Source organism: Triturus cristatus, chromosome 1_2 (genome assembly GCF_964204655.1).
Source record: "Triturus cristatus chromosome 1_2, aTriCri1.1, whole genome shotgun sequence".
Lineage (NCBI taxonomy): Eukaryota > Metazoa > Chordata > Amphibia > Caudata > Salamandridae > Triturus > Triturus cristatus.
In genome coordinates this window covers 1097342287-1097357969 of record NC_140580.1, presented here as the reverse complement: position 1 = coordinate 1097357969, position 15683 = coordinate 1097342287, and the positions used below count along the sequence as shown (strand labels likewise).

The window sequence follows — 15683 nt, the reverse complement described above, 5'->3', positions numbered from 1 at the left end:
CAGGGGTCGGCTGGGGAGCCAGATTTAGTCTTTTTGGCCAGCCCTCGAAGGACGTCCATGTCGAGGAGTGAGAAGGAGGAGAGGGAATCGGGCAAAATGACTTGTGAGTCATCCACTATTTTGGGTAGAGGTGTGCTGGGAGAGTTATCGATCTCTGTCAGGATGTCCTGAATTTTCTTTGTAAAGTATGTAAGGAAGTTATTACATTGTTCCTTGCTGGGTGGGGTGGACTGAGATTGTTTTTGACTGAGTTCTTTCAGGATTCTGAACGTTTCTCTTTGTTTATTGGGGGCGGACAGTATTCTGTTTTCATAGAAGACTGCCTTGCTACGCAACAGCGCTTTTTTATATGAGGCAAGTTCTCTTCTGTACTCAGCCAGAGCCATCGGATTGTAGTTCTTACGCCAGAGTCGTTCATGCTGGCGAAGACCTCGTTTGGAAGTCCTAAGTTCTTCCGTAAACCACGGGGCCCCTTTACCTTTAGTGCAAGTTTTTTTTTTTTTTTTTTTTTTTTTTTTTTTTTTGAAACCGTTTATTACATTTTAAAAAGGTTACAAGTATGGGCCTACAACCATCCGGCCGGCCGCTAGAGTGGCAGAAGCATATGACATACTTACAGTAAAAGTCTCTTGGCGGTGCAGATTGGTAAATCAGGAGATATCAATGGCGCAGGCCACATAACTCCAAGCCCACAATACGGTTTCCTTTTTTCAAAACAGAACAACACAAAAAACCACACCCGCAAGGCAACCCGCCATCCAAAGTGACGGCACGTGCTCCTTAAGTGGGGGATCCCAACCAGCAGCCAAACTCTGAAGAGGGGAATGGGAATAGATCAGGGACTGGGGAACCACATGCCCGTGGCTGAGGGAGGGGGTCGGCTAGGGGGACGGAGCTGGTGAGGCGGCCGGTAGCAGTGGCGGCTCACAAATACCCCCGCGATAGGCGTTCCAGGGGCCCCAGATTTTCACCCACGCCCCAGGCTTACCCCTCGCCACATACACTACCTTTTCACGAAACATACACCAATCCATATGTTCTTTCCAGGCCAACACCGCTGGGGGCCTCTGGGATCCCCACAATTGAGCAATGTCACGCTTAGCTATCATGTATCCCAGAGTCACCCACCGCGTCTGCGGGACCGAATAGTCATTTGGTTCCCACACATTCAGCAAGCATTTAGTGCAAGTTTTTATTTTATTTTCCGGGGCCACTGTATTGATTGCTGCACAGAATCGATCGGAAAAAGCAACGGCCCTACGATCTAAGTCGTCCTCACATTCTATATCCGCTGACCTCCATTTTGTGGGAGGGAGATCGCGGAGGGCATTTAACAGTGTCTGGCCTTCTATTTTGGACCAGGAACGCGCGAGTTTCCAGGTCGCGGTGGGTGGCCTTGTGTGTTCAGTAAGGGGGAGTATCAAATGGATACAGGAGTGGTCGGACCAGGGACAAGGGGTGACTTCTTTCAGTAATAAAGAAGGAATAGTGGACCAAACCAGGTCCAGAATGTGTCCATGCACATGCGTGGGAGTAGTAATTAGTTGGGAGAGGCCGAGATCGGTGAGGGTCTCATCAAATTGGCGAGCCTGGGCCTCCCTGGGTTGTTGATCCCAATGAAAGTTAAAATCACCCATTATCAGAAGGTGTTGAAAACGGGAGCGGAGGTTGGTGATAGATTCAATTAGGAGGTTGGTGGAGTTAGGGGGGCACTTCGGGGGGCGGTAGAGCATGGAGATCGTGATGCTCGAGGAGTGATGACATAGCTTGATTGTCAGCATGTCAGCCCCTGCCAGAGTTTCACCAGAGACTTTCTCTATCCTTAGATGTTTTTTGAACAGGAAAGCTACCCCACCTCCTCTTTTACCAGCGGGACGGTTGTGACAGAATATGTCATAGCCGGCTGTAAGCGCCGCCAGTATAGTAGGTCCAGATTCTTCATTCTCTAGTATTTCTTTTCTAACCCCCAACGTACCCATGTGTTATAGGCGTTCTGCATCACAGAGGTAGTATGAGCTCTTCACCCGTCAACCACATACCCCTGCTAAGGAAACACAATCAGGACAGTTTATGTGCTATGACCTTTCTGTAGGTGATACAATAACGAAATCAAATAACAATTCCACACTCCTGTGTGCGGAATACAAGTGACCAAAGTTCCGTGTTAAACACCACACGGTCTTGTTATGAGTTCCATAAATACTTAATGCCCGTGGAATGGATAGGGTTCCAACACCGGTATTCCTGCAACCCGCAATAGCCTACAAACGTGTGGCCCTCCAACGAGGAGGAACACCAGGTGCGGACATTCCACTCAGCGCCTTGCTTAAGTCAGTTATTGCTAGGCGTAACCGAGGATTTCTAGAAGGGGATTGTCCCAAGCGGTGGAGATTGATTAACGCGAGGCGGTGCACAGCACCCTTACCGATACCCCAACCGGAGGAAGAGAAACGCCAGCTCTGCACGCGTTTCCCACTGTCAACAGGCTGCTGCGGAACAAGGACCAAAAAACCGGAGATCACCGCTCTGTACGGCCACCAAATCCCGTGGAAATGCTGAGGGTTCAGACGAAGGAACGAGGACTGCAACCAAGACACGCTGCGTCCTCACTACAATCAGGATAATCGGCAACGCCGCCAGCGCGGAAGTGCTCTTTGAAGCCTTCCGCGTCTGCGCGCGCATGCCTGCGGTGCTAGTGGTCATGGGACATGTAGTCTCTGGGTCTCTACAGCGCTAAACGGAAGAGACTCCGTAGTTTTGCGAGTTGGCCGCGCGTGTCCTTGACAATAAGCTGGTATAAATATGTTGGGATGAAGCCTGCTGGTGCCAGCAGAGCAGCTTTACCAAGTGCGTACACTTAATTTTACCTGGTTACTGAGATGGGTGGCAAACTCTGGGCCTTAGTGCTACAGTGGTCAGGGCCCAATGTTGAAAGTGGCACGTATCTCATAAATGGCTACACCCAAAAGCCATTACGGAGTACAAGTTTAGGTAGTTGGCAGAGAACTGTGCCATCTTGATGAGTTTCTCGTAAGTGGAATAATTTCCAGAATTCATGAATCGTCTCCAAACATGGTGTGTTTATTCAAAATTTTCACACATAACACAATGGACAGCCAACACGTGTTTCGCTCATTTGGCCCGACAGCCGTGGACTTTCTCAAGGCTGATTGGTTGCAGAGACATCGTATAGACATAAGACCGTGGATAGTGAGAATGTTTGGACCATGATAAAGGTGTAGGGGGCAGTGAAAATATGACACAGTAAGGTTATAGTGATTGAGGGAGAGGAGTCGGAGAAGGTGATGGGAAGGACAGGAAAAAACAGAAAAAGACCAGAAAAAATCCCAGAAACACAATGAAGAGGAGAAGGAGAGGGAAGAAGAAACAACAAAGAGAAGGAAGAAGAAACGAAAGCAAAAAAGACAAAAAGCATGAGAAATAAACCAGCGAATTATTCATGATTCATACTTCACATTATCCCTTCAAATCATTAAGGCTGAATGATCGAACACGTTTTAGTCTCATCATAAACACAGAAAAACAATGAAGGGGTGAATGGGAGGGAAGAAAAAACAAAGACAAGCAAGATGAAACAAAAATAAAAAGAACAAATGCATGAGAGATAAACCAATGAATTATTCATGTTTCATAATTCACATTAACCCTTCAAATCATGAGGGCTGAATGGTCTAACACGTTTTAGTCTCATCATAAACGACGTACATTTAAAGAGAAATACACTTGATGTGAAACATTGTGAGATACATGACAGCTTTTAAGTGTTATATTGCATCAATGGAATAGGGAGTGTTACTTCAAAGGAGAGAGCAAAACATTTAATTATTTAATACTGGGCACATGAGACAGGAGCCAGTCGAAAGAGTTTCCTATCTGCCTAGCAGTCTTAAATCCCTATATTGAGGATCATCAATGAGACAGGCATGCACGAAAGAACATATGCATATCCTATTGCTGTAGGCTATTGTAACCAACTGGTGCTATGCACGTGATTTATAGGGCAGTCAGAAGGGTCAAAAGACACCTGTTAGCCTCGTATTGATGTACACCCATGATAAATAGTCATGAGAGCTAACATGGAACAGATCTATGCGAGAGAAAAAGTCCATATACTATGGTACCCCGAGCCATGGTTGGCAGAGTTAGAGGTGTAAAGAAAAATTATATTGAAATGTTGGAGGGCACCGTGCTTACCAGGGAGTCGATGCTGGTAATCCAGTCCCTAGAACAAAAGACATGGCAAGGACAGAAGTAAAAAATGGTGCGACTCAGAACGAATGGTCCTACATGCATGTTCTAAGGGTATTTATAATATGAAAACGAGGGGCGCTTTACATTGGGTTTGTATGGTTGGAAAATGTCGGCAGAAAATACGTTTAAGTAGGTAGAGGGAGGAGTGGTTGCGCCGCAACTTACTATGTACAAATCAAGTAGGAGGTGAGGGAGTGGGAAGTGAAGGATTTACATGGCAAGTTGAAAGGCAAAAACAAACGAGATCTCTCGTAATGGGATATGTGTCTCACGTTATGGGAAGTAAAAAGCCTAAAAAGTGGTGCGAGCGCTCCGACTAGGATTCAGGACTGGATAAGGGAAACGGAGCGTCTCAAATATCAAGCGCAGGCAGCGGGAGTGAAAAATGAGAAAACGCTACTGGGAAAAAGTTCAGACAGCTGGTATGCCGCGTGGGCGTTTCTTCCTGCAATGGCAGAGAAGTTACATCTAGGCAATGTCATCTAGATTCAGTTGAAAGACGTGCGCTCAGGAGCATTTTGGAGGTGCCGATCTTACCGTAATTGATAAGTGTGGTGGACTCTTCTGTCGTCCAAGGAATAAAGTGAGTTCCGGGACTGGCCGCAGTCAAATCGATTCTTGTTCTGACGTCAGGGTTATGCTCTGTCACTACGTACTGTTGCGTGCAGGGCAACAGAAGAGTTACTATCTCAGGGTTATGTCATAACATGATGAAGGAAAGATAGTATAGATGGGACTCAAAGAGTTACTGTCTTAGGGTTATTTCAGAACCTATTGCTTCGTTAAAAAAACGAGACTAAAACGTGTTAGACCATTCAGCCTTCATGATTTGAAGGGATAATGTGAATTATGAAACATGAATAATTCGCGGGTTGATTTCTCATACATTTTGTCTTTTTTGCTTTTTTTTCTTCTTCCTTCTCTTTGTTGTTTCTTCTTCCCTTTCATTCTCCCCTTCATTGTGTTTCTGGGCTTTTTTCCTGCCTTTTTCTGTTTTTTCCTGTCCTTCCCATCACCTTTTCCCCTTCTCCTGCTCCTCTCTCTCAATCCCTATAGCCTTACTGAGCCATATTTTCACTGCCCCCTACACCTTTATCATGGTCCAAACATTCTCACTATCCACTGTCTTATGTCTATATGATGTCTCTGCAACCAATCAACCTTGACAAAGCCCACGGCCGTCGGGCCATATGGGCGAAACACATGTCTGCTGTCCATTGTGTTATGTGTGAAAATTTTGAATAAATACACCATGTTGGGAAACGATTAATGAATTCTGGAAATTATTCCACTTACGAGAAACTCATCAAGAAGGCACAGTCCTCTACCAACTACCTAAACTTGTACTCCGTAATGGCTTTTGGGTGTAGCCATTCATGAGGCACGTGCCACTTTCAACATTGGGCCCTGACCACTGTAGAACTAAAGCCCAGAGTCTGCCATCCATCTCAGTAACCTGCAACAAGTTATCTGGGACTCTATATGCTACTTTGCCCGCTATACCGAGAATACCATGTCCTCACCTATTCAGAGATTCGGACCACATGGCCACCTGTAGAGACCGGAGAGAAGACCGCAACTGAAGAATAGAGGACATTTTCTCTACATCAGGAAAACCTGCACAACCTGCTAGATTGAATCCACAATCGGCGAAATCCTTTTTTCAAGCCTTGGAGAGAGCTGTGAAAAAAGAAATAACTGGTGGGAAGCGGCGAGTCTCAAAAAATATCTGAAAGCCGAAAGAATACTGAGGGGACTTCGGATCCTGATTTTCCCTCCTGTTGAGACAACAAGACCAGATCAGATCGCGAAATAAGAAGAATATCTGAGGAAGGCATCTAATAACATGATACGTCAACTAATAGACATTGCAGAGGAAGAACACATCAAACATATAACAAAAGTAGATGATCTCACAAAGAAAATCAAAGAATCGAACTGGGGGGACATCACCACTAAAAACTACGAGATACTCAACAGAATAATCGACGACTATGAAGAAGACCTGATCCAACGGAAAAACAGAAACTTTCGACAAGACCAAATCGATTACTAACTTGGAAGAGTATACACGTTCGCGAAACGGTACAACAACATCTCAAAAGGAGCACTGGTATCACAGATCAGACCGGCATACGACACAGTCACGAGCTCGAAAGCTGAATTACCTGGATCTGACACAATAGCCACAACAAACAAAGTAGGAGTGAATTTTTTAGAGGAGGTCCTCGGCATCGCTTGGGTTTCCGGAATCAATTAAACCAAGATATCAGAACCCCATCAGAAAATACCCCAAGTACATCAACACCAACACCAACTGCAGGAGTAACGACCAGAATAAGGAAGAAACGGGAAACGGAACCGAAAGAGCGAACAACTTGATGATCAGTATCTCGGGTCACATAAACACCACAGCACAGGCAGAGATTCTCAATAGAGACTTATCATTCTGCCCCACTGCATATTAGGATCTTACCAGGACGATGATAGACTTGCACATATTAACGAGGAAATTAAAGCTGATGGCATTCTTTCACAACAAACCACCCCCCCGGAAAGAAGGAAGAGCACCAATTACCAGTCCCCTATGAGTCCAGTACTTGGAAAACATACATCTACTGACTACCTTATCCGAGGATCCAGATGACCGATCAACTTCCCTCACATTAGCATGTGAATTGGGAATTGACACAACATACTCCGTCACTAGTAACATTACTCAAAGATCTATTTTCTGTCCGCAATTGCCTCCAGGTAATACCATAGACGTATTCTATACAGCAGTTTCCAAAGACCTCACTGCCGAATATCAAAAAAGAAAACATTACCTTCCAAAGAACGTCCCGAATGACAAACTCAAAGCCCTCAATGAACAGAGGGACCTCCCAGAAGTGGTAATTAAGGAAACAGACAAGGAGGGCAATGTAGTGCTAATACACACTGATGACTACGTAGCAGAAGCACATAGACAGTTGAACGACACAACCTGCTACATGGAACTAGCAGCCAATCCTACCACCAAAATACTCCAGGAACTGAAAAAGAAACTAGATTCCTGGTATGCAAAGAATTTAATATCTGTGGAAGAACAGAATGAACTATATATATAGAACATCCGACCATGCCAACGTTATACCTCCTGCCAAAAATACACAAATGTAAGTCCAACCCACCAGGAATACCGATTATTGCAGGCATCAACTCTGCCTGCTCAAAATTGGGAGAATACATTGATTTCCAGCTGCAACCTCTGATAAAGGAACTTCCGTCCTGCATCCGCGATAGAAAAGACATCCTGCACAAATTAAATGATACCCTGTGGAAGAAAGAGTGCCTGCTTGCCACAATTGATGTGGTAAGCCTCTACACTTCAATTCGCCACGAGAATAGGATAGAAGCAGTACGAAAATCACTAGCCACCAAATCAGTACACTTTCTAGAATCAAACAAGATGATTCTAGAGATGCTATGCTTCTGTCTCACTAATAATGTCTTCACTTTCAATTCCAAGTACTATCTACAAACACAGGGGAGCGCTATGGGAGCCAAATTTGCCCCACCATATGCTTACATCCTAATGGAACTTGTGGAAAAATACTGGCTGTGGGACGATAAATTCTCCAAATACACCCCTCATATACTCTATTGGGGGCGTTACATTGATGATATTCTCTGCATCTGGCAGGGCCCATAAACTCCACTTAAAGAATTCCTATATAACATCAACACGAACAGGTGGAACGTTCGAAAAACCAATAACATTTCTCATAGCCAAATAGATTTTCTGGATATAACCATCTATGTGGAGGACAGTAAATTACAAACAAAGAACTTCTGTAAACCAACGTCAGTTAACTCAATTCTCCGGGCGGACAACTGTCACCCTCACAAGACCATCGAAAACATCCCGAAAGGGGAATTCCAACGAATGAGAAGGAACTGTAGCAATCTCGAGACCTATAAAGAAAGCTCAGAACAGCTCACAAAGAGATTACTTAATCGAGGTCACCCTGAAAAACTCTTGGAACAAACTCCTAAAGATTGTGAGAAACTGTCACGAAATGGCCTACTACAATCCAAAGACGTTACAAAAACAGAGAAATCTATCAAAATCAGATTTCTAACAGACTACCATAATGGTCACCATTGCATCCGAAAAACTCTTAAAAGACACTGGTATCTCCTAACCAACAACTCATCACTATCTAACCAGATGGATAATTTCCCACAAATGGGTTTCAGGAGAGCTACAAATCTCAAACCGATCCTGTGCAAATCAGAATTTTTCGACAAACTGAATAAACCCAAAATCTATTTTTTAACGAAGCCCTGTGGCTTCTACATTTGTCATGACATTAACGCGTGCAAATTGGGGGCCAATAAACAAGTGGAGTATAAACGGGACTCACAGACTACCTTGAAAATAAGGGATTGGATCACCTGCTCCACAACATACACCATTAACATCACAATCTGCCCTTGCAATAAAATCTACATAGGCAGTACCATCAGAGCATTGAAAATAAGAATTCTGGAACACTACCGTAACATCAACAAATAAGAGGTAGGACCACCACTAACTGAACATTTCCAGGAATTCCACCCCCACAGAAAGACTTTCAAATTCTTTGGGCTGGAAGTGGTGAAACCATCTACTCGAGGTGGCAATCGAGAACTTATCATGAGGCGAAAAGAAAGTGAATACATAATGCGCCTGAACACCGTGACAAAGGGACTTAACAAAGATGCAGAAATGCATTATTGGCTGTACTGAATATAATTAACCAAATCGGTCATGCTTGAAAGTCCAACATCTAGAGCATACAATTGGACAATCGGCATATTAGCCCTTTTTCTGTACACCGGGGAACTAGCCTAGTCTCCCTTGCTCCTGGAACACCTGACTCTCCTAACACCATGACATCTATCTCACACACCATATTGTGAAAGGATAACACGTCGTTTTGACAACGTTGGTGTCTTAGACCACTTACCAGCATCTTCACCCTGTACTTATTCCATCTAGGTTGAACCTCGCCCAAGGGACCCCGTGACCATAGAAACATAGGATGAGTATTGTTCCAACTCACGCTAGGGTAAACATGACGACAAATCTCTTAATATTTAAAACTCTTCCAGTTATAAGCACGTAACAACCTGATTGATACAATCCTGATGTCTCCCCTTGTTCAATTTAGAACAAACAATCACACATCCTCCTTCCAACTCCACACCAGTGTCCCCGAATACTTTTTCCATTGCCTGCTTTTGCCCAATACAATGGCTCATCATGTGTTCTTTTCCCTGAGGCTTCCACCCTCTCCTTTCAGGCAAGCTCTAAAAATGTTATCTCTGCCTGGTAGGCTCATTTTTAGCTCTCACCGCGACCGCCAGCTTGATAGCACAGCCCCATACTCATAATTCCTATTTTCAGGCTTTATCCCCTCTTTTTTAAGCACGTTCCCATTGCCATAGTCTATTTAGATATCATAATAGGTTCTGAAATGACCCTAAGACAGTAACTCTTTGAGCCCCATCCAGGGATGTGGAATTCCTATAGCCCGACGCCCGGGACATATTGTTTGGGGTCAAGGGCAACAAGTTTTCATGTGTATGTATTTTGTCCTTGGGACAAGTAGGGCCAACCCCATACAGCACAAAACCTTTGGCTGCCAGTTTACAGATCAGGAAAGGGCAATGTCTGCAGTTAAGGTAATATTTGTGTCCATGTGTAAAATGTTGTTCACGCTTGTATTTATGGTTCATTAATGCAAAGCCTTTATTATTAGGGTGAGTACTAAAAGTAAATGCTGTAAGCTCTGCCTTCACTACTGACGGCGGTTCCAGTATAAATGTGTACACACGTTTTCAAAGTATAGTAATATGAGGCTATGTGTAATTCTCCCAGAATGCTCTCTGGTTATATGCAAATATTTGCCGAAGCTTGAAAGCAAGAGTGATGATTCTTTCCTTTCAAAATAAAACTTTCACTAAAGATGCAAGTAGGAAAAAAAACATTTTGCTAAACTACTGTAAGGTTTTAGGTACCAAATCTTTGCAGCATCATTTAGTTCCATGTTGATGTTTGCTTGCATTTCCCAACAATATTCATAATGGAAAATCAGTGTACCCAGTTTAAATACGATTATGGGAAACAAAAATAAACCACCATTGGCAAAGCAAGTAGGTCTAAAATTGGTGGTCAGCCTTATGGTTTTGTCAATGCGTGACTTGTTTAGGCATGGTTTCTTTAAAACCTTATCGGTGTGCGGGCTGCTGGGCCCTCACCATTCTAAGAAGCATTGGCAAAATCACAAATTGTTTTTGCTCTCAAAAAGCACACATTGCCACAGCAGTTCCAGGCACTGAACAAAACTACTTTGTGTGCCAATATGCTCCTTGTAAAAGAGGAGAATACTGTCACTGACAATGAAGCCACCTGATAGAACGAGAGAATAAAAAATAGATACAGAATTTTATTAAACACAAAGGGTCATGGTTAACGCCAGGCCTAATTAGAGGCCCAATTATTGAAGAAAGTCTCAAAAGTGCATCCATTGTATATATCCTTGAATTAAGTGCATATATACAGATCAGTGAATTCACAAGAATTTACAGAAGTAGGCCAAGAAATAGTACTCCTAGAAAATATGAACTTCATTTTAGCATGAGCAAATGTGCGTGTGTAGATTTGCTCATGTGAAAATCTGAATGTTTCAAGTTCACTTTTCCTCCAACCACTTTTTTCCCAACCCTGGAAGAAGTTTTACCTCTGCCACTGTCAGGAGTAAATTTCCAACCTTTTTCAGTATGGGAAAAGATTAGAAAAGAGTTGGTGCCAACCCTTAAAACACGCAAGTTAGTAGGTTAGCACAGACTCAAAAGGGCATTCCAACCCTTGAACTATTGCTTACCACTACCTTCAGCCCCAGCATGTAGATCTGCAGAAACGTAGCAACATAAGGGAATTGCTAATATTCAACCCTACTATGGTACGAGCCCTGGCATAATTAGAGAGGCTATATCAGAACTCTTAAATAATGAGATTGCTGCCGTAATTTGTCGCCGTATTACATGGCAAAAAAGGGACAAGTGGATTTTGTTACAGGACAAGTAGATTTATGAAGCAACCTGCCCCATGGACAAGTAGATATTTTATTAAATTCCACACCCCTGCCCATCTATACTAGATTTCCTTCATCATGTTCTGACATAACCCTGAGATAGTAACTCTTCTGTTGCCCTGCACGCAACAGTACGTAGTGACAGAGCATAACCCTGACGTCAGAACAAGAATCGATTTATTTGACTGCAGCCAGTCCCGGAACTCACTTCATTCCTGGGCCCGCAGAGACCACTACACATATCAATTACGGTAAGATCGGCACCTCCAACATGCTCCCGAGCGCCTGTCTTTCAACTGAATCTAGATGACATTGCCTAGATGTAACTTCTCTGCCATTGCAGGAAGAAACGCCCACGCGGCATACCAGCTGTCTGAACTTTTTCCCAGTAGCGTTTTCTTATTTTTCACTCCCGCTACCTGCGCTTGATATTTGAGACGCTCCGTTTCCCTTATCCAGTCCTGAATCCTAGTCGGAGCACTCGCTCCACTTTTTAGGCTTTTTACTTCCCATAACGTGAGATACGTATCCCATTACGAGGGATCTTGTTTGTTTTTGCCTTTCAACTTGCCATGTAAATCCTTCACGTCCCACTCCCGTTTCCTCATCTCCTACTTGATTTGTACATTGTCAGTTTCTGCACAACCACTCCTCCCACTACCGACTTAAATGTATTTTCTGCCGAAATTTTCCAACCATACAAACCCAATGTAAAGCGCCCCTGGTTTTCATATTATAAATACCCTTAGAACATGCATGTATGACCATTCGTTCTGAGTCGCACCATTTTTTACTTCTGTCCTTGCCATGTCTTTTGTTCTAGGGACTGGATTACCAGCGACGACTCCCTGGTAAGCACGATGCCCTCCAACATTTCAATATAATTTTTCTTTACACCTCTAACTCCACCAACCATGGCTCGGGGTACCATAGTAAATGGACTTTTTCTCTCGCATAGATCTGTTCCATGTTAGCTCTCTTGACTATTTATCATGGGTGTACATCAATACGAGGCTAACAGGTGTCTTTTGACCCTTCTGACTGCCCTATAACTCATGCGCATAGCACCAGTTGGTTACAATAGCCTACAGCAATAGGATATGCATATGTTCTTTCGCGTATGCCTGTCTCATTGATGATCCTCAATATAGGGATTTAAGACTGCTAGGCAGATAGGCAACCCTTTCGACTGGCTCCTGTCTCATGCGCCCAGTATTACATAATTTAATGTTTTGCTCTCTCCTTTGAAGTAACACTCCCTATTCCATTGATGCAATATAACACTTAAAAGCTGTCATGTATCTCACAATGTTTCACATCAAGTGTATTTCTCTTTAAATGTACGTCGTTTATGATGAGACTAAAACGTGTTAGACCATTCAGCCCTCATGATTTGAAGGGTTAATGTGAATTATGAAATATGAATAATTCATTGGTTTATCTCTCATGCATTTGTCCTTTTTATTTTTGTTTCTTCTTCCTTCTCTTTGTTTTTTCTTCCCTCCCATTCACCCCTTCATTATTTTTCTGTGTTTATGATGAGACTAAAACGTGTTAGACCATTCAGCCTTCATGATTTGAAGGGATAATGTGAAGTATGAAACATGAATAATTCGCTGGTTCTCCAGCTTTTTGTCTTTTTGTCTTTTTTGCTTTTGTTTCTTCTTCCTTCTTTTTGTTGTTTCTTCTTCCCTCTCATTCTCCCCTTCATTGTGTTCCTGGGCTTTTTTTCTGTCTTCTTCTGTTTTTTCCTGTCCTTCCCATCACCTTCTCCCCTTCTCCGGCTCCTCTCTCTCTCCCTCAATCACTACAACCTTATTGTGACATATTTTCACTGCCCCCTACACCTTTATCATGGTCCAAACATTCTCAATATCAACTGTCGTATGTCTATATGATGTTTCTGCAACCAATCAGCCTTGAGAAAGCCCACGGCCGTCGGGCCAAATGGGCAAAACATGTCTCGGCTGTCCATTGTGTTATGTGTGAAAATGGTGAAAAAGCACACTTTGTTTGGAAACGATTAATGAATTCTAGAAAATATTCCACTTACAAGAAACTCATCAAGAAGGCACAGTCCTCTACCAACTACCTAAACATAATTTTACCTGACTATGGTGATACACACTAAAATACATCCCATCACTAACGGAGGGAGCGAGCTTCTGAAAATATATTTATTGTTTAGATTGAAATTAAAATAAAAAATAAAAAATGATTCTCTGAGGACAGAAACTGCTGGCACGAGAGTGGGCATCTATTTGTCGGACTCACTTCTAAAGCCCTCCATACATTGGATTGAGTAATTTCCTCTGCAACACAGTTTATTTGGGGTGCGTAGTGGAGTAGAGAATGCTATATTGTGTAAAGATTTTATGATGCATTTGTAAAGTTTATTGTGGGCAGAAACAATCTTAATCTACTCTCCCAATGACTATTGGAATATCACAGTATAGCAAATCGCTGGTATCTCCCAGGTATGCACCGGTCTTCAGGCAAAGTGGTTCTGTGGAAAAAAGTGTTGGTATGCTATGTGTAAAACCTAGTAGGGACCACTGGTGAATCGGAACAAGAAAGTATAGCATGCAAAGCGGAGGTAAGAGGTCTCCTGGTATGATGCCACCAATTAAAACACGGGAAGCTGTTTCCCATTACTTGAGTTCCCCTCGGAGCGTGGAGGATTTAGCATTCAGAATGAAGAGTCCACTTAGCAGCGTTAAAGAGGAGGTAAAACTTTATGCTATTTATGGGTGGATGTCCATACAATCAGGCCACTGATGCTTTGCAAGGCGTTTGGCCTGGATTACTTGGGACCAGATGAACAATAGGAATTGCATGAATGAACATGGATTTTGGAACCAAATTAAGGGATATTAGAGGTATTCAGATAACAGTGTGTTGGGGAGGGATTGACTCAAACAAGCAAAAACGCATTAGGATGTATAAACGATTTGTACGGTTATAGGGGACTATTATAAAATGTTTTACTTAAAGATTTCTGCACAAGCAAGATGTGTGTTATTACAACACATACTTTTGCAATTGATTTCAATTTACATTATGAAAGCTCCTAAAACAACCCATCCAACAAATTGATTTATAACAAAAAATGTACTTTATACACCTTCTCCTAAACTAGCTAACTCCATCCTTAACCTTTAAATATAAATTAAACCCTAACACTGTTAAGTTTACCATAACCTCCATGTTAGTCCTCAGTCCTAAACCATATTCCTACTTGACTCCCTTATACTAACCTTTACCAAATTCACGTGGTGTTTATTCAAACATATGTTCACTGATCTTAAATTGGACATTTTTAATGAATTTTATTTTTCATTTTAACAGCCTACATTTATTTCCTTTGTAATCCCTTTTCTTTGTAATGATTTTAATATAAAGGTATTTATATGTTCAGGTTCGTCTGTAATTCCTTGTGTACAATCATGTTTGCATTCTTGCATTGGAAAGATTACCTAATCAAAAATAACTGATTTGGCAAAATTTACATATAAAAGGGAAGATAATTATGTGTAGCTTACCTCAAGTTCAGCAGAGGACCAGAGGGGCTAAAGTAAATCTTATATGTTCAAAGACGGTTGTATAAAGGAGGCGCCAAGAATATTACTTTAAAGTCAATTTAATCTAGTTGTTGATAACAATTCTTTTTCCTTTCAGTTTCCCCTTGGTAGAAGGCAACCCTGTGATATCTATTGGCATGGAGTGTCCTTTCATGACAGTGATAACATCTGCTCAGGTCAAGTCAACAAGTTTCCAGGTAACAATTTGTGTCATCATAGTCTGTTTGCCTTTGCATCATCTGGTGTATTGGACTCTGTAATTTAGGAACCCCTTGCTAGCAGCTTTCCCCCTTCCCAGTTGTGTTAATACTGTAAATGCCTAACTGGTCTAGAAGGGAGCAAGATAGTTGGAGAATTGTTTTTTTAAAATAAGGTTAAACTTGGAAGACCAATGATGTAGACCAAATTTATATTGTTTATTCACCAAGTCTGCTCCTTTACTGCTGCCATGTCTTATCATATAGTTTTGTCCTGCACTCCAAGCTTGATATGCAAGTGCATGTCAAATACACCTATTTACATTTTTATTTTTTGGGTGATGTTGCTTAAATAATATAATAATTAATATTAAATATACAATAAGTGTGAGTTTTTTTAATAAATGGAAATCATTAAATCTATATTAAATGTAAGTAATAAAATGAATTGTCAAAGAAATTCATTGTATGTAAATAATACATGATAATTAATTTAAAAAAATTACATA

General features: G+C 42.1%; 1 protein-coding gene across 1 annotated transcript in view; it reads left to right on the top strand.

Annotated features, from left to right (window-relative positions):
* Window positions 1-15683, top strand: part of TTLL11 (tubulin tyrosine ligase like 11) — a 749536-nt gene that overhangs the window by 55146 nt on the left and 678707 nt on the right. Inside the window, exon 2 of the mRNA XM_085613706.1 lies at window positions 15075-15174. Within this exon, the coding sequence (XP_085469832.1) occupies window positions 15075-15174 (100 nt within the window). The remainder of the gene's footprint in view (window positions 1-15074; window positions 15175-15683) is intronic.